Source organism: Myotis lucifugus, unplaced genomic scaffold (genome assembly GCF_000147115.1).
Source record: "Myotis lucifugus unplaced genomic scaffold, Myoluc2.0 scaffold_719, whole genome shotgun sequence".
Lineage (NCBI taxonomy): Eukaryota > Metazoa > Chordata > Mammalia > Chiroptera > Vespertilionidae > Myotis > Myotis lucifugus.
Window position 1 is genome coordinate 133529 of NW_005871767.1, and position 21303 is coordinate 154831.

The following is a 21303-nucleotide window of genomic DNA, read 5'->3' on the forward strand; positions in this document are numbered from 1 at the left end:
GAGAGAATCATTGATTGGCTGCCTCCTGCACGCTCCACACTGGGGATCAAGACCGCAACCCAGGCATGTGCCCTGACCTCTGGGTTCATAGGTCGACACTTAACCACTGAGCCACGCTGACTGGGCAGCAAAATAATTTTATTTACTAACACATAGTAAACATATACATCCAATATCTTGCACATTTATTCACAAATGACTTCCCAATTCCAATAACTGCCTTGGTATTTAAACATGTGTTAAAAGTTATCTTAGTTGAGATAAGAAAAGTGCTTTGGCCCTGACTGGTTTGGCTCAGTGGATAGAGCGTGGGCCTGTGGACTGAAGGGTCCCGGGTTTGATTCTGGTCAAAGGCATGTACCTTGGTTGCGGGCACATCCCAGTAGGGGTAGGGGGTGTGTGGGAGGCAGCTGATCAATGTTTCTCTCTATTCCTCTTCTTCCTCTCTGTAAAAAATCAATAAAATATTTTTTTAAGAAAGAAAAATGCTTTGTTGTTGTTAATCTTCACCCAAGGATATTTTTTCTGTTGATTTTTTAGAGAGAGTTGGAGGGAGGGAAGAAGGGGGGGGGAGAGAGAGAGAGAAACATCGATGTACGAGAGACAAATTGATTGGTTGCCTCCTGTACAAGCTCGACCAGGGCCTGTGATCAAATCTGCAACCCAGGTGTATGCCTTTGGGAATAAACCCGAGACACTTCGGTGCTCAGGCCAATGCTCTAATGGCCAGGACTGAACATGCTTTTATATGGATATCACACTAAATATATTGGATTGGTCACAGCAGAATTTGCTTTGTTAATTAGATTAGTTCCATAAAGTTAAAGTTTTGAAAACCACTACTTTTGCATATCAGCTTGTATTCCAAAGAAATTTCCTTAGTTTTTCTGGTTATGGAACCACTGATCTACATCTGTTTGGTGTTCTGCAGGCAGATTCACATGGCCACAGGGCGGAGGTAAAGCATAAAGCATTCACAATGGCTTTGGCAGCATCAGGATGACAGGTGAAGGGACTCTCAGACACTGGTATGCATGCAGCTAATTCCTTTTTCATTCCATTTTCTTTGTCACTTATTCTCTCCAATGGCCATGAGTGCTTTTAATAATATCAGTTGCAAAGTTCTTATCTTTTTTTAAAAAATACATTTTATTGATTTTTTACAGAGAGGAAGGGAGAGGGATAGAGAGTTAGAAACATCGATCAGCTGCATCCTGCACAACCCCCACTGGGGATGTGCCCGCAACCAAGGTACATGCCCTTGACCGGAATCGAACCTGGGACCTTTAAGTCTGCAGGCCAACGCTCTATCCACTGAGCCAAACCGGTTAGGGCTAAAGTTCTTATCTTTAAGTTCTGCCTGGAAAGAAAACGTCCTCTGATTTTCATCAGGAATCTTATACCTTTGAAACCAGTCCACAGTAGCTTCTGGGTAGCCAGGTTTCAGCCCCTGGACATCTTTAACATCATTATAATTTGCTGCATCAGGACCATCCACATTAATGGCAATCACTCTCCCATCAGTTTCCCGTTCATTGATCACAGCCAATATGCTCAGACCTTTCACCCTGATCACTTCCCCGCTTGCACACACCTTGCTTCCCGTTCCACAGGCGTCAGTTGGGTCATGGCTACCATTACAGCCAGTGTGTTTGTCCCTGTGTCCTGGGTCTTGCCGAGTCTGAAGGATGGCACCAGAGTTCCAGATATATCCTTTACAAGGGGACAGATCTGCAAAATAACAGTTTCCCCTTTTTCACATCTTGTTTAATTGGGTTTGAAGGGTCTTTTGTAGCAATCTCCATTTTTGTGTTAGACCAGCGAGGTACTTCAACTACTGTGTGGAACACATCCTTATCTGCATAAATTAGACTATCATGAAATGGAGAGATATAGTGTCTGTTTTCATTTTTGAAGAAGACTCAGTATTCGAGGGTGAAGGGAGCAACATGCTCCCGCTGTTGTAGCCATTCTTGGTGCCTGAGATGAGCAGCCTCTGCCACAGAGCAAGCAGCCAGCAGCCTGCACACAGCGCCCTATTTAAAAAGAGATAACATATTACCACATGGTTAAATATGTATATACTAGCGGCCCAGTGCACGAATTCGTGGATTTGTCCAAACATTTCAAAACCTATGACTTACTCCAATATAAGTTTCATAATAGTTTTTTTAAAATTCAGTAGCAAAAAGGAGCTATGGGAGAAACTTCTGGTTGTCCCCCAACATTTATTACACTAATAAAATTATATTATACCACACCTAGTCCCTGTGACTTGCTTTATGTTCTGTACAATTGTGTTTTTAAGATACATTCATGTTTTATGTTGTTGTGGTTCATTCGTTTCTTCTGCAAATCAATGTACCGTATGTATTGGTATAAATATACTAAAGTGTACTTATTCATTCTCCAGTCAATAGACTTGTGGACTTTTCAATGTTTGTTTTTTTTTAGTTTGTTTGTCTTTATCATTGTAAACAGTGTTGCTGTGAGCATTTGTGTACACATCTCCTATACTGCTGCAAAAATTCTAGGAACAGAATTCCGGGACCCTAGAATGCTTGGAGAGTCAACATTACAAGGCAGGACCACTTATTTTCAAGCAATTACACCAACTGACACCCACACAAGCAGTGTAGGAGCTCCCTTGTGTCACGTGCTTTCAGACTCTTGTATTTTCAGAACTTAAAAAAAATTATGGATTTTCTTAGAGAGAGAAACATGAATTTGTTGTCCCTCTTCTTTATCCATTCATGGTTGATTCTTATATGTGCAACCTCGGCGTATAGGGGACGATGCTCTAACCAACTTAGCTACCAGGCCAGAGCCAGAAACTCTTACATTTTGACAATCAGGTTTGTGTGAAATGGCATCTCATTGGGGTTTTGATTTGCATTTCCATGATTCCTACTGAGATTGAACATCTTTTCATTTTTATTTTATTTTATTATTTATTTTTTAATATATTTTTATTGATTTCAGAGAGGAAGGGAGAGGGAGAGAGATAGAAACATCAATGATGAGAGAGAATCATTGATTGGCTGTCTCCTGCACAGCCCCTACTGGGGATCGAGCCCACAATCCGGGCATGTGCTCTTGACTGGAATCGAACCCGGGACCTTTTGTTCCGCAGGCAGACGCTCTAACCACTGAGACAAACCAGCTAGGGCTTGAACATCTTTTCAGATGTTGTTGCCATTTACCAACACCTTTCATTACTCAGTTTAGGTGATTTGGCAGCAGAATTCAACCTGGCCAAGTTGCTGAGCACATAAGAAATTAATTTTTAGAGAGAGAGGAAGGGAGAAGGAGACAGAAAGAGAAACATCGATGTAAGAGTGGAATACCCATGGGTTGCCTCCTGCAAACCCCCTACCAGGGATTGAGCCCGCAACCAGGGCATGTTCCCTGACCAGGAATTGATTCAGCAACCTTTAGGTGCAAGGGACAACGCCCACCCAACTGAGCTACACTGGCCAGAGGTGAGCACTTCATTTTTAGTTTAGTGTTTTGTGTATATACACACACACATATATCTCTTCCACAAAAATACAATAGAGTCTTTGGAGGTTGTAACTACTAGAGTCTTCATTGAACTGCACTTTTATGTTTTAGGCACTTTTCTTCATGTGTAATATTTCAAAGTTTCAAATGTATTAAACATCCAGAAAGTGTAAAAGGCAAACTCCCTCCCACCTCATTCCGCACCCACCCACTTTCCATCTCAGCCTTTCCTAGTAACATGTTTTATTACATTCCTGTCTTTCCAGCATTTCTTCATGCAAATAGAAGCAAATAGGAAGCTGACTACTTACCTCTTTTTTACACAAAAGGCTTGCTAATTACACTGGTAGGTTGCACCTTGCTTTTGGTCTGTACTTTGGAGACCATCCTGTCAGTACACAGTCTCCTTGCTCTTAACAGTTGCCTCATATCCCAAAGGACGGATAGACCATCACTCACTTAAGGGGTCTCCTGTTGATTCTCGAGTTATGGGTAATCTTTCGCTTCTATAAACTAGGCTGCAATAAATAATCTTGTATTTAAGTAGTTTCACATGACAGCAAATATATATATATATATTTAAATATATTTTTATTTATTTCAGAGAGGAAGGGAGAGGGAGAGAGAGATAGAAACATCAATGATGAGAGAACCATTGATGAGCCCGAAACCTGGGCATATGCTCTTGACCGGAATTGAACCTGGGGTCCTTCAGTCCACAGGCTGACACTCTATCCACTGAGCCAAACCGGCTAGGGCAGCAATTATATCTTTTTTTAAAAATATATTTTATTGATTTTTTACAGAGAGGAAGGGAGAGAGACAGAGAGTTAGAAACATCGATGAGAGAGAAACATCGATCAGCTGCCTCCTGCACACCCCCCACTGGGGATGTGCCCGCAACCAAGGTACATGCCCTTGACCGGAATCGAACCCAGGATCCTCCAGTCCTCAGGCCAACGCTCTATCCACTGAGCCAAACCGGCCACGGCAGCAATTATATCTTTAGGAGGAATTTCCATCAGCTCAATGACTGGGTCAAATATTATCCTATATAATAAAAGGCTAATTTGCAAATTGTTCCCTCGGGAGTTCGACCGCTCACTATGACATGCGCTGACCACCAGGCCCAGGTCCCTAGGCCTGGCTGGCAATTGAAGCACGAGTGTCTGGCGTGGAAGGACAGGTCCCAGCTGACCTCTGGGCCCTGTGCACCCCCCTCCGCCTGAGTCATGGCGCTCGAGTCTCCACGTGAAGATGCGCTGAGCATGGCTGGATGCTGTGAGCCAGGGGGGCAGCGTGGGCCTCTTGGCTGCCCAGTGGTGCTGCACAGAAGCGGCAGTGCACTCTATCCAGGCCTGTCTTGCAGACCAGCTCCTGGGCGAACCCACGGGGACCCCAACCAACGGGCCCCTGCTGTCCCAGGGGCTGTGGCCTGGCTCACCTGGAAGAGGCCGCGTGGGTGCGGGGTGGGCTCATGAGCCCTGGCGTCCCAGGGGAGGGTAGCAGGGGGAGTGAGAGCGAGCTCTGGGGACACCCCGCATTCTCATTGTAACTCCGTCCCCATCACCCCCACTTCCAGGTAGCCAGAGAGAGGTCGTAGCAAGTCTCCAATGCCAGCCATGTTTGGGGCTACTCCCTGGTGGTCAGCGCATGTCATAGTGAGCGGTTGAAATCACGGTTGAGGGGACAATTTGCATATTCAGCTTTTATTATATAGGATATTTTAAATTTATTTCAGAGAGGAAGGGAGAGAGATAGAAACATCAATGATGAGAATCACTGATGATCCTGAAACCTGGGCATGTGCCCTTGACTGGAATTGAACCTGGGTGCTTCAGTCCACAGGCTGACACTCTATCCACTGAGCCAAACTAGCTAGGCAGCAATTACATTTTTTTTAAAAAAGGGATCTTTGTGTTTTCTTTTTTTAGAGCGTCGGCCTGCAGACTCAAGGGTCCCAGGTTCGATTCTGGTCAAGGGCATGTACCTTGGTTGTGGGCACATCCCCAGTAGGGGGTGTGCAGGAGGCAGCTGATCGATGTTTCTCTCTCATTGATGTTTCTAACTCTTTATTCCTCTCTCTTCCTCTCTGTAAAAAATCAATAAAAAAATATATTAAAAAAATCTTTTTTTAATATATTTTTTTATTGATTTCAGAGAGGAAGAGGGAGAGAGAGATACAAATATCAATGATGAGAGAATATCATTGATTGGTTGCCTCCTGAACACCCCCTACTGGGGATTGAGCCCACAACCCAGGCATGTGCCCTTGGCCGTAATTGAACCCAGGACCTTTTAGTCCCCATCCGACACTCTATCCACTGAGCCAAACCAGCTAGGGCAGCAATTACATTTTTAGGAAAAATTTCCATCAGCTCAATGACTGGGTCAAAGATTATCTCTATATATAAAAGGCTAATATGCTAAGTGTCCGACTGTTCGACCTGTCGCTATGACGTGCACTGACCACCAAGGGGCAGATACTCAACACAGGAGCTGCTGTTATGCGCACAGAGAAAGGGCACCTTAGAACTGGCACCCACAAAGCAACACTTGGCTTCCCCCAAGTGGGACAAAGGCCCCCCAAACCACCCCAGAGCGACAGCCCACCAAAATGCAGCCAATGCTGCCAAGACTCCGTGGCACAAAATGCGACCCACAGCCCAGCCTAGCCCTGAAACAGTCACTGTGGGTGCCAGGTAATGACGTCACATAGCAACGCCAGGCTTTCTCTCCCTAGCCATGACTAGTCTTGTAGTTTCTTCAGCACAGGAACATGACTTGTTTTATAGCCAGGTGGAAACATTTCACACGTTAAACAAATGTCTGTGAAGTGTTTTCCCGCGCCTCTTCTGTTGATGTTCTTTGTGAACGGTGACACTGAGATGAGCTTGGCGTGCAGGATTAAGTTTAGAGAAGCAGAGGGCTACCGCTAGTCAGGCAAGTAGCAAAGCCCCCAAAGCTCACATGGCTTTTATTTGGGGAGTACAGCAAAGAACAATGGAGTACAGCAAGTAACAATGATTAACAGGCATGCTTATGAGATCATCTGAGCTAAGTTATACATTAAACTATTAATTTCCAGTATTGTTCAAAGACCCGCTCAACCAGCAGCTGTGTACCCTCCCTTGTACTTTCCATGCCCTCATGGACTATTTATCACCTCAAGGAAAGTTCTGCCCCTGAACAATAAGTCTTGCTTGCAAGACTTTGTTCTGATGTGGCCCGCTTGCAGGCTCCCGCCTTTTCCTGGCAGAATGTCCTCTTCTAGTTAACTTCATTCCACTTGACCAGCTACAATTCCCCCTTTTAGTTTTGCTGCAGCTTTTATTATATAGGATACATAATAAAAGGGGTGACACATAAACCAGTATGGTTCCAATCACACTTTTGTAATCACCTTTGCAGGCTAACATCATCTCATTTAATCCTCAGAGAAATCCTGGAGTAGCTAGATAGGACAGTGGTCAGCAAACTCATTAGTCAACAGAGCCAAATATCAACAGTACAACGATTGAAATTTCTTTTGAGAGCCAGATTTTTTAAACTTAAACTATATAGGTAAGTACATTGTTATAACTTAAGTAGGGTACTCCTAAGGCTTAGGAAGAGCCACACTCAAGGGGCCAAAGAACCGCATGTGGCTCGCGAGCCGCAGTTTGCTGACCACGGAGATAGGAGAATCAGTGGAATCCTATTTTCTTTTCATTAGCCAGAAAACGGAGATTTAGAAAGCTTAGAAACTTGACCCAACTGAAAAGAAGAAATGGTGGAACTTGAAAATGACTTCAGGTTTTCTCACTGCACAGAATATAGTCAAACACTGTTGCAGTTTAATAATCTGCTTTGTGTTGAAATTTACTGCTGTGTTGCTGACAATTACCTGAAAAAGAAGTTGGAGTGCTTCACTGGGCTGGAAAAAGTTTAGCTACATCAGAAAGCAGGTCTAATTAAGTTTATTCTATATATGTAAAAGGCTAAGTTGATTCTTGCGTGCATGATACATATAAAGCTCTTGCTGGTGCCAATTGCATGCATGTTTCAATCTGTCATTGTCGATCGTGAATTTGGTTGACACTTCTATTATAGAGAAAGGACGAATAGCAATATTAAAATATTTCTTCTAATTCCCTTTCAATGTGCACGAATCCATGCACTGGGCCATTAGTAATGTTATAAAATCCCATCAAATGTCCTCTATCAGGTTCTGACATTTGCACCTGCACCAGCCTGTAGTGGATGGATGTGCTTATTTCCCCACAGCCTCTCCAACACAATTTCAACTGCTTTCTTGACAGAACTGTGGTAACTCCATGTCATTTGTTGTTGTTGTTAATCCTCTCCTGAGGATATTTGTTCCATTGCTTTGCATAGAGTGGAAGGGAGGGATAGAGGGAGAAGGAAGGAGAGAGAGTGAGAGACATTGACTGGTGGCCCCTGGCCCACACACACCACACAGGGATGGGGAGCACACTACTACCCAGGTATGTGCCCTTGAGGAGGGAATATGCTAATTGACTGCCCCACCCTCAAAGATGGCAGCGCCCACAGCCAATAAGGAGGGAATATGCTAATTGACTGCCACGTTCTCAAAGATGGCGGCGCCCAGTCCCCTCAGCTCCACAGAGGCAGCAGGCAGCCACGCACATGCCTCCGGAGTCCCCCAGTCCCCTCAGCCCTTAGCCACCCAGGGCCGCCCGAGGCTCAGGTAACCAGGTCCGCCCGAGGCTTGTGCTGCCAGCAGTGGCAGCATATTTCCGAACCATGACTTCCTGGTTGGAGGGAGAAGGGGGATGGAGTTGAACCAGGAGTTGAACCCAAGACACTTTGGTCTGCGGGTGGGTGCTCTAATCACTTAACAACACCAGCCATGGCTTCATGTAATTCTTTTTTTAAAAAATATATTTTATTGATTTTTTACAGAGAGGAAGGGAGAGGGATAGCAAGTTAGAAACATCGATGAGAGAGAAACATCGATCAGCTGCCTCCTGCACACCTCCTACTGGGGATGTGCCCACAACCAAGGTACATGCCCTTGACCGGAATCGAACCTGGGACCCTTTTCAGTTCGCAGGCCGATGCTCTATCCACTAAGCCAAACCAGTTAGGGCTTCATGTAATTCTTAATGTGCATTTCCCTTATTCTCAGTGAGGTTTGGGTTCCCAGTGAGGTTTGGAATCTATTCTTCATTCCCACCTTTTTAAAAAAATATTTTAAACTTGATTTTTAGAAAGGGAGGGAATGAGAGAAGCCTTGATGTGAGATAGCTGCCTCCTGCACACCCCCTACCAGGGATGGAGCCTGAAACCCAGCATACACCCTGACCAGGAATCAAACTGGCAACCTTTTGTGCACGGGAAAAAGCCCAACCAACTGAGCTACACTGGCCAGGGCCACTCCTACCTTCTTGAAATCCTGTCTTCCTATAGCTTTGTTGGTCTCATTTTACTAATTTTCAAGTTAGTTTTAGTTCATACAAATAATAATAATACAATGATGATTAACAGCCAACACTAATGAAGTAGGTGTTTGTGTGTGCCAGGTGTCTGCTACGCTCTACCCTGTCATTGCATCTTTTGACCTTCTGAGTACAATGAGGTGGGTATTACTTTCATACCCATTTTATGAATGAAGAAAATGAGGCAGAGTAATTTACTGGCTTGCTCATGGTCACATGGCCAATAATTAAGGAACAGGAATTGAAATCGAGTCCTGTGTGAGCCCTGTGAAGTCAACCTCTTATACAACTTCTTTTTCTGTAGGAGAAGGCAGTATTAGGAATTGTAGGACAGAGAAGGGTGGAAAGGATACAGCCAGGAAAACCTGAGAGGGAGGATTCAGGGTCTGACACTTAGAAGTCAGGGGACTTTAGTCTGGTGATTGCCATTCTCTGAGTTTGTTTCTTAATCTTTAAATGGGGACAGAGCCCTGGCCAGTTTTGCTCAGTAGATAGAGTGTTGCTTTGCAGATTGAAGGGTCTTGGTTTCGATTCCAGTCACGGTCCATGTACCTTGGTTGCAGGCTTGACCCTTAGCCCTGGTTGGGGAACGTGTGAGAGGTGACCAATTGATGTGTCTCTCTCATTGATGATTCTCTCTTTCTGTCTTTCCCCCTCCCTTCCACTCTCTCTAAAAATCAATGGGAAAATATCCTTGGATGAGGTTTAAGAAAGGAGGAGGGGCAGAGGGGTCATTATGAAGTAAGTAGGGCTTGGCACACAGTAAATGCCCAAATATGTGCACGAATATATATGCAATAAATATTATGGAGCACCCACTCTGTGTCAGACACTGTTCTCACTGCTGGCAGCATAGCAGTGAACAAGCAGACAAAAATTCGTGCTCTGACCCAGCTGGTATTGCTCAATGGTTGAGCATCGACCTATGAACCAGGAAGTCATGGTTCGGAAATATGCTGCCACTGCTGGCAGCACAAGCCTCGGGCGGCCCTGGTTACCTGAGCCTCGGGCGGCCCTGGGTGGCTAAGGGCTGAGGGGACTGGGGGACTCCGGAGGCATGTGCGTGGCTGCCTGCTGCCTCTGTGGAGCTGAGGGGACTGGGCGCCGTCATCTTTGAGAACGTGGCAGTCAATTAGCATATTCCCTCCCTATTGGCTGTGGGCGCTGCCATCTTTGAGGGTGGGGCAGTCAATTAGCATATTTCCTCCTTACTGGCTGTGGGTGCCATCTTTACAATGGTGTGAGGGTCAATTAGCATATTCCCTCTTTATTAGATAGGATTATCCATGCCCAGAAGGGACAAGCAAAAAAATTATTAATGCATATCCTGTCTTATGTGGTGAGGAGTGCTGAAGAATAGAGAGCAGGGAAGGAGAGGAGTTGGAAGGTGAATTTAAATAGGGTTGGCCTGACCAGCATGGCTCAGTGGTTGAACATTGACCCATGAACCAATTCCCGGTCAGGGCACATGCCTGAGTTTGGGGCTCAATCCCCAGTGGGGGGTGTGCAGGAGGCAGCCAATCAATGATTCGCTCTCATCATTGATGTTTCTATCTCTCCCTCCCTCCCTCTCTGAAATCAATAAAAAAATTTTTAAAATATATATATTTATTGATTTCAGAGAGGGAGAGGGAGAAATAGAAACATCAACGATGAGAATCACTGATTGGTTGCTTCCTGCCTGCCCCCTACTGGGGATCAAGCCTACAATCCAGGCAAGTACCCTTAACCAGAATCAAATCTGGGACCCTTCAGTTCGCAGGCCGATGCTCCAACCACTCAGCAAACCAGCTAGGCAATAAAAAATAATTTTAAAAATTTCTTAAGCCCTAACTGGTTTGGCTCAGTGGATAGAGCGTCAGCCTGCGGACTGAAGCATTCCAGGTTTGATTCCGGTCAAGGCATGTACCTTGGTTGCAGGCACATCCCCAGTAGGGAGTGTGCAGGAGGAAGCTGATTGATGTTTCTCTCTCATTGATGTTTCTAACTCTCTATCCCTCTCCCTTCCTCTCTGTAAAAAATCAATAAAATATATTTTAAAAATTTTTCTTAAAATAAAAACTAGAATGGTCAGGATCAGACTCACTGAAACGGTGACATTTGAGTTACGGCCTGAAAGACACGAGAAAGGAGCCATGATGGGAACTAAGAGCATTCATGCAGTGGAAATAATGAGCAAAGCCCCCGAGGTGGGAATGTGCCTGGATTGTTTGTGGCGCATGGGGTAGGTCAGTGTGGCTGGAGGGAATGAGGGAAGGAGCAGAAGATGAGGAGCTGGAGGTCAAAAGAGAGGTCCCCCAAGTCCTCTAGTTTGCTTTGAGAACTTTGGCTTTCATCTGAGCTAGAAGGGTGGGATGTGGAGCGAGGCGATCTCTTTCTATCACCAAGAGGTAAAGTAGGGTGTGGAAGTGGGGTGTAACCGAGGTTCAGTGGCATCGAGGTTTCTGTGCCATTTAGTGGGGAGGGCTAGGGGCGCCCTGAGGTCTCCCCTTGAGGAAGTGCTGGGAAGGAGACTTCAGCACGCTGGACAGCGCCTGCACGTTGCTTGGAGACCAGGGAAGCGGCCTAGATCGGGGTGGAGCGCACGAAGGCGCCCTATTAGAAGCTGCGCTCATGGCCCTTTTGGAAGCTGCAGCTGCGTCCATATAGCTACTGCGGTCAAAAGGAGTACAGAGGGAGTTTTCCTTGGTCGCTGTTCTGTCCATAACTGATCTGCAACATTTCAGGAAAACAGTTCAAAAAAAGAGGCGGCGCACTGTGAGCACCCTATGGGAAAGTGGCAGGGCGGGGCCTAGAAAAGGTCCTATTAAAATTGCTTGTGATGACACAGAGGGGGCGTCACTGGGCAGGGCCTGTGAAAGGCTTCTATTGGGACTGGGGCTGTTGATTGGGCATGGAAGAGGCGGGTGGTGTGTACCAGGCGGGTCTAGGCGTGTGTTTGCAGAAGTGGGGCTATGGCCGGTTTTTGCGCCCAAGAGGAGGCCCACGCATCATCACAGATGCATAATCAGGATTATAGGGGCGCTCAGTTCCCCCAATATCTTCCCCGAGGAGTCCCTCAAATTGGGTACTAGGTGGTTGGCCTTAAGAAGCTGGTACTTTGATGTCCCAGGACACATAAGTGCAGGAGTTGGATTTCTGGACACGGAACGGGGAATCCCTGAACTCTGAAGTGGGCTTTTCAGATACCTCTAACGTTGAAATAGGGGTCCCAGGTTTATCCATCTGGGGGTCGGGGGCACAACTGATATTTTTCCCTGCCCCCTCCCCAAGCCCAGCTGCCAAGAGGCTCAGTTTAGGTGTCGGCTTCTTGGGAGACAATGGGAAGACCAGGAACAGGACTTGGGACCTTTGGGTAATGACCTCGTGGCCACGTCCTCGCCATTCCTGCTTATGTCCCCCTCCCCCCACAGTGAGGGGAAGAACTGGGAGCCTGGGCTCCTCCCTTCCCTATATCCTGAGGCAAGGCAATGCCCCTTGCCAGGCCATTCTGCTGGTCTGGGACATTGTTTTAACCTATCTTGGGTCTGTGAGCTCTTCCTTTACCAAGTCCAGTGGACTCTGCCAACTAAGTCCCCCTGAACCTCACAGCTTGGATGTTCCAGAACTCGAGCCTCATTCCTGGTCTGTTGCCCTCATTCTCACCTCTCCCACACACCTATTCTCTGCCCAAGTCAAAAGGACTGCTCTGAAGCTTGACTTAACCTGGGGTCTTCCCAGTTCAGAATCCTTCCATAGCTCTCAATTATTGTCAGGATAAAGGTTAGAATTCCTCTGGCTGGCTGTCAAGGCTTTGCACTGGGTGCCCCTCCCTAACCTAGCAACATTTCTATCTTTTTGCAATCAAAAAGCTTCACCCACCTGAGTTCGGCTCCAACTGAAATTTTGTTGCCTCTGCATGGCATAGCTTTCTCTTTCCCTCCCCAACACACCCCTGATCTCAGTTCAAGCATCCTGTCTCACTTGAAACACAAAAGCCTTCCCTGACCCTTCCTGCCCATATGGAACAGGGTCCTCTTGGTGCCTAGAAGCACCATGAGGGCAGGGACCAACTCTGCTACCAAAGTTCCAGTACCCAGTGCAGGAGTGATACATAAACCAACATCTCATAAACACATGCTGAGTGAATCAAACAATGAACACAGGAAGTTTCCATTTATTCTGGAATGGGTTAGAATAAGCATCTGGGCCAAAAAGGCTTGCAGCAAAGAGCACACAGACTGAATCTCAGCTGACAGCCCAGCTGTACAGGGCCAGGCCTCAGGGGCAGAGCAGGCCCTGCTGACCACACAAGAATGGTCAACAGGCTAAGGGAGACGAATGCTCTGCCAGGGTAGTTGGGCAGCTAGGTGGTAACTTCCAGGTCAGACTGGAACCTAGCCCAGAGGGACATGAGGCCCAGTGACTGCCAATCTAGAGAGGTAGAATCCTGGATCTGTATCCTATTACTACTCAGAGGTCCCCTTTGGTCCCAAGTCACCAATCCCCACTAACCCCCGTGCCATCAGTCCAAAATTCTGGAAAGGGCCTGCCTCCCCGCCCCCCCTGAAAACACATTGGCCCACCATGCCCGTGTCTATCTGTCCCACCAGTGGTTTGGTCTCCTTTCCTGAGCCCTCTGGAGTGTTGTGTCCAGTCCCAGAGCACTGACACCCCCCAGCCTATTCACCAAGCACCGTCTGACCAACTCGCTGAGTAAGCATGTGGGTAGCTGGTCCTTCCTGCTCATGTTCCTGGTGATCTTTGCTGGTGACTGAAAGATGACACTGTCCTCCAGCAATATATGGGTCAAAGCATCTCCCCCATAGGCCAGCTCTGTTGCCCACTATGGCCCTGGCTGATGAGTTGGAGCAGCAGCTCAGTGAGGGCCTTCTCTAGGCTGGCTTCCTGGGCTTGGAGGGTAACAGGCCTGGGAAGGCCTTGGTCAGCTTTGAGTGGGTGATGCCCCAGCAAGGCCTTCACGCTCAAGGTGGGTTCACATCTTCCTGAGCCCAGCCTCCTGGAATAGCAGGTCCTGAGGGCTGGGATATTGCAGTTGGCCTCAGGCATCACCGGGCTATCAGCACCAATGAGGTCCCCAAGTAGCACTAAGGTGCCAAGGGATCTAGACTCATGAGCTGTCCCCTCAGGACAGATACCCACCACTGTTGCAATGCTGCTGCTGGCTCAGTGTTGTCCAGACCTGACCATGGTGATCCTGGCTGTAGCTGAAGCTCCCAGGGTTGTGCCAGCAGCCCAGTGAGTGAAACCTTCATCCAACCCTATTGTGGGCTGAAAAGTGTCTCCCAAAAGATATGTCCACATCCTAACCATTGATGCCTGTGAATGTGACTGACTGTAGTTACAGGGTCTCTGTAGATATAAGGATCTTGAAATATCATCATCCTGGACTAGAGTGGGCCCTAATTCCAATGATTTGTGTCTTTGTAACAAAGAGGAAGATCTGAGACATAGACTCATATTCATACATTGGAATATGGTAGTGGTCTCTGGGAAACTGATGTGAGGAGACCTGTGTTGACAAGAAAGGTCCAGAGTTCGAAGGCATTTGGCAGTTGGGGCCAAGGGGTTCCTCCCTTAGGATTTCTGAGTGATGTAGACTCTGTTCAAAGCCTGTATCCTGTCATCACAAACACAAGGTCCCAATGATGTCACATGGGTCTTTTCCCAGCCCCTGCACACGTCTGGGAGAGGAGCTGGGGTGGATATCCACCCTCAAGCCTCTTGTACACATACTTTAGGCACCTCAGGCTGACCAAAATGTTCACACTGTTGGCCACCTCTTGAATGGATTTCACAGGGCCCCTCTCCCCGACCTGGATCACTTGGTATCTAGGACCTCCTCTGCTGCAGCAGAGGGCAAACATTTTCCAATGTTTTCTTTTTTAGTGCAGAATACCTTTTATCACCTCTCCAAGAAAGCAAGTCTTCATCCTTTGAAGGCACACTGGAGTTTCTGCCTCGGCTGAGTGATCCTGCATCAAGAATGGGTTGCACTTCTCCCAGTAGCCATGGTTAACAAGCATGGGAGGACAAAGAGCTTAGGCTGTGAACAGTGCCAGGGTCTGAGAGGGTGAAGAGGCAGCAAGTCGACAGGGGTCCCTGCAGAGGGCAGTCCAGGCCCTGTCTGCCCACAGGGCTCTTCCCAGACAGGCCACCCCCAGAGGTGAGAAGGGCTGCTCGGGGGAGGGTTCCTCCACCTCCACACTGATGTGTAAGTGTAGACTGTTCTGCAGCATTGGCTTCTAACCACTATGTGACAATGTCTCCCAAGCACTACAAAACTGCCTGCGATTGAGAACAGTGCTCCAGAGAAACCCACTGCAAAGAAGCCCACCTGTGCGCGCTGTGAATTTCTCGGTAGGGGTGCCACAGAGCGCCACCCCAACATAGATGGTTCCATCTGGGGGTGCCTCAGTCAAATTTCAACCAGGCTTTTTCAAATTAGGTTCTATGTACCAAACTTAATCCATGGTGACTTCAAATTGCACTTACACTACATCCAGAATTCATGGAGCATAAAACAAAGCATGCTCAGCTGTGGGAGCATGGGCCGCTAGGCTGCTATGCAGACACTCGGGGCTGTGGAGTTCGCTAGGACATAGGGGCTACAAGACTCCAGCTAACTGGTGGCTGGCCCTGACCAACTCAGTCAAGATGGCATAAGCCTGGAGTAGCCACTATACCCTCTCTGGTGAACAGGGACCATCCTGCCACACGTGCTCCACTTTCCAGTGCTGGAAACAGAGTGGAGGAACCTAAACCTGTCCATTGCACTCCTGGAGGGTCAGACACCCAGGCCTACGACGGCGCAGTTTTTTTTCTTTTTTTATTTGTCTACATTCAGTTGAATTCAAATGTACTGCCTGAATGATCCAGACATACAAAAACCCCACTCTTTCCCACTGTTTTTTAAAATAAAATCTTCACTTATAAAACTGAAACACTAAAGCATTAAAATACAGAAAGCTCGTTTAACTCACTTCACAAAAGCATTAACAGATGAGGTATCCCTTCTGTAACTATTTCAAGACAAACTGAGTTAACACTAACACCAATTGTAAATAGACAGAGGGATACTGAACTGTAAGAACTCAGAAAACTCTACTCGGACAAAGTTGTAATGGCAACTAACAAACCACTGAAGATGTGGAGTCCCAAACACGGCTAAATATGGGTCACAGAACGGGTCACAAAGTGACCAGCTGCACCTCACAACACAGCAACGTGGACAGGGTAGGGCAAGAGGACCCAGAGGGGCCGCAGACATGTTAACTGTGATGCATAAAACTGAATCTTACAACGAGGAGGGGTAAGTGCAGAAGGTACAAATCTTCACCCTCAGGGCTTTATCTGTACTGGTAGTTCATGCTGTGGTCTGCGTTCCTGCCGTAGCCTCCCTGTGATGACTGGTACGAGCTGGGAGGGCCGCAGTAATTCTGGCTGGACCCCGGGGAGTTGTAGTTCGATTGTGATGAGTAGCCTCCTGAGGGAAAGAGGGGGTGGGGATCAGCCCAGTCACAAAGGTGTCAGCAGTGGAAGCTCTAACTGGGGCTAAGCTCCAGGCTCTTGTGTGGCTGTCGTATTGCCAGCATTTCTTCATGGAGGTGCCAAAATTTAGGGTACGATAATTCCTGGACCTCTGGTTCTAAAAGCCAAGAAACTAAAGGCACGCCTACGTTGGTGCTCGCATAGGGCCCCATATGCCCCGTCTCCTGCTTTCTGTTCCTGCCCCACACAGAAGCCAAAAGGCAGCTGTCACTGTGGCCCTGCCCAGGCTATCTGCCCAAGCCAGGCCACACCTATCCTCACAGCCTCTGCCTCTGTGAGGACCCGCCTCCCCATGCTATGCCACCTGCTGCGCCAGGCCCACCTTGTTTGCCTTGGTACGAGGAGCCGCCCCCAGAACCTCCTCCGTAGCCCCCATGTGACCCTGGGTTGTACGACGACCCGCCTGAGCCGTAGCTGTTCCCGCCGCTTCGGCCTCCGCTACCACTGTAGTCTGGGAAAGAGAAGACAGTGTGGTTAAAGGGCCTTGTGCTGCAGCCCTGGACGTGGCAGGCCTTTGGCCAAGACCCTGGACCCTTGCAAATTTCCCTGTCTTGACTGCTTAGATTTGGCACAGGTTAGTCTCACCACGAACTGCTTGGGGCTGGCCAGAATCCCACAAGGTCACCATGCCCGGGATTGTCCTGATCACCACATTCTGAAGCCAAGTTCCATCCCACTTTCCCACCTGCTCCTCCAACCTAAGTTTCCCAGCGGTTCAGTAATTGCAGAGCTGGCCCAAGTCCCGGCCCCTGCTACTGGGTGTCCCATCACAAACCACGGTACTCCTACCCTTCCCCAGTGGGGCCACTGACACAGTGCAGCCCACCGGTTCTGTACATGAGGCGGAGGGAGAGATGGAGCACAGAGTAACTCACGCTCTTATCGGGGCTGGATGCTCCACAGGTCACCTCGAAGTGGCTGGCCCAGACTCAGACTCCGCCCTCTGTGCCCCAGTCTCAACCCACAGCCTCAGGGGCCTAGCCTGGAGCCTCTGCCTCCAAGTTTGTCCCAATGCCCACCCTGAGGCCAATGCCTCCAACTTCCTTCCAGCCCCCCGCCAGAGGTGGGACAGTGTTGAGCTTTTGGGGGACTGGATGCCAACTCACTGAATTTGCTCTCGTAGCTGTAGTCGGAGCCGCCCCCGCCCCCGGGGGAGCTGTAGGAGTTGGAGTAGTAGTTGCCTTGGCCGTGACTATAGCCTTTCTGCTTGCCCTGTGGGGGGCCATAGTTGCTGTACTGGCTCTGGTTGTAGGACTGCTGCTGGCCTGGGTGGGGCTGGTAGCCTGAGCCGTAGGAGGGTTTCTGCTGGCCCCCGTGTGGCTGTTTCTTCCCGGCATGTTTCGGGGGCACTGGGGAGCTGTAGTTGTCACCTTGGTAGTAGGAGCCGTAGCCGGAGGAGCCACCACCGCCCCCGCCGCCGCCACTGCCAGCATTCCCAGAATGCCCTCCATTGCTGTAGAACTGACCTAAACAGGAAGGCATCCAGTCAGGTGGAGGCTCAGGTAAATGGAGTGGGAACAGAGGGGTAGGGAGGGAAGGTCAAAGCTGTGGGTCCTGAAGGCTGACCCAGGAGCCTGCTGCTCAGGTGGGGGCAGAGTGAGAGGCAGGAGAGCAAGGAGCAGCAGCTCCAGTCCCTAAAGCAGCCTGGTCTGGGCTGGCCCAGCCTTCAGCTCCACTCACCCATTAGCTGATGACAATGGATCTTTGCCAAGCAGCGGCACGGCAGCACGCTGAGAGCAGCTTTTGCAGCGGATGTCAACGTTACAATGAGATGGGCTCCAAGTGCAGGATGACATTCACAACTAGCTGATTGCTACCCAGATGTCCCCAACGATGACAGGAAAAGCAAAGCCCAGAGAAGCAACCAGCCCTCCCCTGCTGTGCTGGGAAGAGGCTTGGCAGTCACAGGCTTGGGTGACCCAAGGAAATGCTCTTTAACGAGGTCCCTGACATTGGTGTCATTCTTAGAAGACCAACTGCTCTGACCTAGTTCCAGAAGAACCAGGAATGGACACTTAAGCCAAATGTCCTGGGACTCCTTCCTGATGGGACTTATGCAAACACATGCCTTAGGAGCAATTCCACAGCCTCCAGGGGAAAGAAGACTAAGGCTGGGATCAGAAGATCCAAGTGGTCCCCCAGAGGGCACCTCATTGTTCCCAGCACAGCTGCTGGGCTCAGGCAGGACTGAGCAGCAGGATTGACAAGCGTGCAGCAAGCCGCCACATTCTCAGGCTCAAGGGCGGAGAATGTCACAGAGAGCTCCCCCACTTCTGGTCATTAGGCAAGGACCCCCCAGAACACTGTTTGTCAAGATATGGCTCCCAAAAGACACTCAAGTGGACCTGTGGGAGATGGGTCAGCTAAGGTGCGGGGAACAGGGAGAAGATGGGTCCTGTGGGTTGCTGTCCATCTGGCTGGGCAGTGTCCAGTGCTCCCGCAGGGGCAGTGGAGCTCCTGGGTTCCTAGAGCAGGTAGGCCTGGGTGTGCCTTTGCTGGTTAGTTCTGCCTCTGTCCACAGATGGTTGAGGCTGGTGCTTGGTCAGGTTGGCTATGCCCAGTGTAGGTAGGAGAGGGAGGGGACGCTGCCACGCAACCTGTCCCATTCCATGTAAGGGTCCCTCGTCTTTTGGGTGAATTTGGGAGTCCTCACCAGCCTTCCACCCACTGAAGATGTGCACCCCACAGTGGTGTGCCTTGGGTTGTTTGAACAGTAATTTGGATAGAACTGATCTCTGCTATGGGTTTATTTTCTTCAGGCGGGCAGTCTCCACCCTATACCAACACCCCCATCACAAAGCCAAGGACAAGGATGTGTCCCACAATGCAAGAGAGCAAACACAAGGAGGCCAGGACAGGAGGTCCTCTTCAAGTCCCCTCTTAGAACTCTGCCACATCAGCTGACCCTCGGCCTACACTGAGTGCCTGCCTCCTCACCCCTCCACAAGCACAGGAATGAATGAAGACGCCAAGTAGTTAGGGCTTGTTACTTTAACATGTATTGATTAAAAAAAAAAAAAAAAAGGAGGGGAAGTTTTCAACGTCATTCAGGATAACTATTTCCTGGTATAAAAAGACATTATTCTCAAACAATAACTTTCTAAAAAAAAATACATCATGCAAAGTTTTAAAAAGTTTCACTGAATGTTTCAAACCTCTGGGAACAAATTATGCAGTAACCGTTTTGACCAGTTTTTGCCTGAATAAACGCAAAATCTTGCAAGTCAACACAGAGGCAGGCTTTGCTGCAAAAAAGAACTGCTGACCAGAGATAAACCAGATTTGTTTCCAGGGACTCCCACCAGGAAATGGGGGCCTGAGTAAAGAGCCCAACCGCCTCTGTGTGCCTCTCCACACAGGGAGAAGCCACAACCTCAAGCCTGTACGTTAAGGTAAAAAGGGTGGAAGCTTCCAGGGCTTGTCGCAGCTGTGCGCCCAGCAGTGCAGGCCCTACTGAGGTAAAATTTTCACCGGAGAATTGAGCTACATATTAGGCTCTTTCCGCTTGATTATTTTTAAAAACTCCATTTAAGAAAATTCTAGAATTCCATTCATTTGCAACTGTAATCAGGACTTGCAAAATTCTGCATTATTGATCCCTTAAGCCTGTCTATTTCTTGCACTAAATGATGGAAGCACAGTTTTGATACCTTTGAGAGTTCACCTCTAGCTAAACCAGCCACAGAATGTCGCATCCCCCATCACCCACCAGAGCATTTACAAGAGGCAGGAAAGGTTAACTTTGCACAATATACAATTCCCCAATGTTCCCATTGTTTTACATGCTTATAAAAAAAAAAGAAAGAAAGAAAGAAAAGAAAAAAAAGTCGGTTGCTCTGGATTCAGATGTGGTGAAATAGTTTTCAGCACTATCAAAGGCATCAACCAGATTTGGGAATTTGTTAAAAGGTTAAAAATTCATACAAAACCTGCTGTAAATTAAGACAAAGGTAGATTAAAATGCATCATTATCTGTCTCTTAAATAAAGTAATGCTTTCCATAAAAAGCAAAGGTGGGCTTTTGCCTTGATGCTGACCAACGCTGGCTCTAGAATTCTGTGCAATTCTGCACAAAAAATGCATTCTCTGAAAATTGTTTTCCACTTATTGTTAACTTCAATATGACCAAGTTCAAAGGCAAATCACGATAAAAACTGCCATTGTCTTAAATTCTGCAGGCTAAGAGTTTCAGACAAGCTGCGGTGACAAGCCACGGTTGAGAAACCCAGTGAAGCACAGGGGCACAGCACGGACACTTTAGGTTTTGGAGTTCGAGAAAATTGGAGTAAAAAGTTGATTTTGTGTGCAATACTTTTAGATGCTCTAGGAAGACCCAAAATCATGATAGCCGTAGCAGTCTGTGAAAAAGTCACCTACAAAAGGGGGAGACAGAGCAGAGAAAAAAAATTAGAATTCTTTTGAAAAATGGCACAGAGCGCCACATTTGAAATTCATGTTTTAGATTTCTCTGCTCCTGTAACCCCCCAATGAAGGCTCCTTCTCAAGACAAGAGCTGTGCATTGTCAGGAAAAGTATATTCACAGATTGGTGCTTCGTTCACATGGCTTAAAGCAGAGAAATTTAAAATTTTTTACTTTTAAGGTACTTTCAAGTCATACAGTGTGTGTGTTAACATTTACAGAGTAAATCACACTTTTGCAGGATGGGGAGGGTGGGGGCCTTGAGGACCACCTGATCTAATCACCAAGGATGGGTGTGGGCCACCCTGACCTAACTCAGGCATGGGAGCTACACTGCAGCTTCTTCCCAAACTCAGACCAAGAGA

General features: G+C 47.9%; 1 protein-coding gene, 1 non-coding gene and 1 pseudogene across 11 annotated transcripts in view; 1 reads left to right on the forward strand and 2 right to left on the reverse strand.

The window, feature by feature from the left end:
• Window positions 1-584: 584 nt before the first annotated feature.
• On the reverse strand, window positions 585-3891 carry LOC102433019 (annotated as a pseudogene).
• The window catches only part of ILF3 (interleukin enhancer binding factor 3), a 47645-nt gene continuing 28239 nt past the window's right edge, over window positions 1898-21303 (reverse strand). For 3 of the 10 annotated variants that reach the window (XM_023746681.1, XM_014447827.2, XM_023746683.1), the window contains 3 exons: window positions 17624-17983; window positions 16840-16968; window positions 15782-16452 (listed from right to left, as the gene is read on the reverse strand). In XM_023746681.1, the coding sequence (XP_023602449.1) occupies window positions 16316-16452; window positions 16840-16968; window positions 17624-17983 (626 nt within the window). In that variant the 3' untranslated portion in view covers window positions 15782-16315. Of the gene's footprint in view, window positions 2037-13090; window positions 15032-15781; window positions 16453-16839; window positions 16969-17623; window positions 17984-19249; window positions 20891-21303 lie in introns of those variants that run through there. The other 7 variants (XM_023746680.1, XM_023746679.1, XM_023746682.1 and 4 more) reach the window with 7 other exon arrangements.
• Window positions 11579-11702, forward strand: LOC111823839. Its single transcript, XR_002826952.1, has one exon. It is a non-coding gene; the product is annotated as a small nucleolar RNA SNORA16B/SNORA16A family (small nucleolar RNA).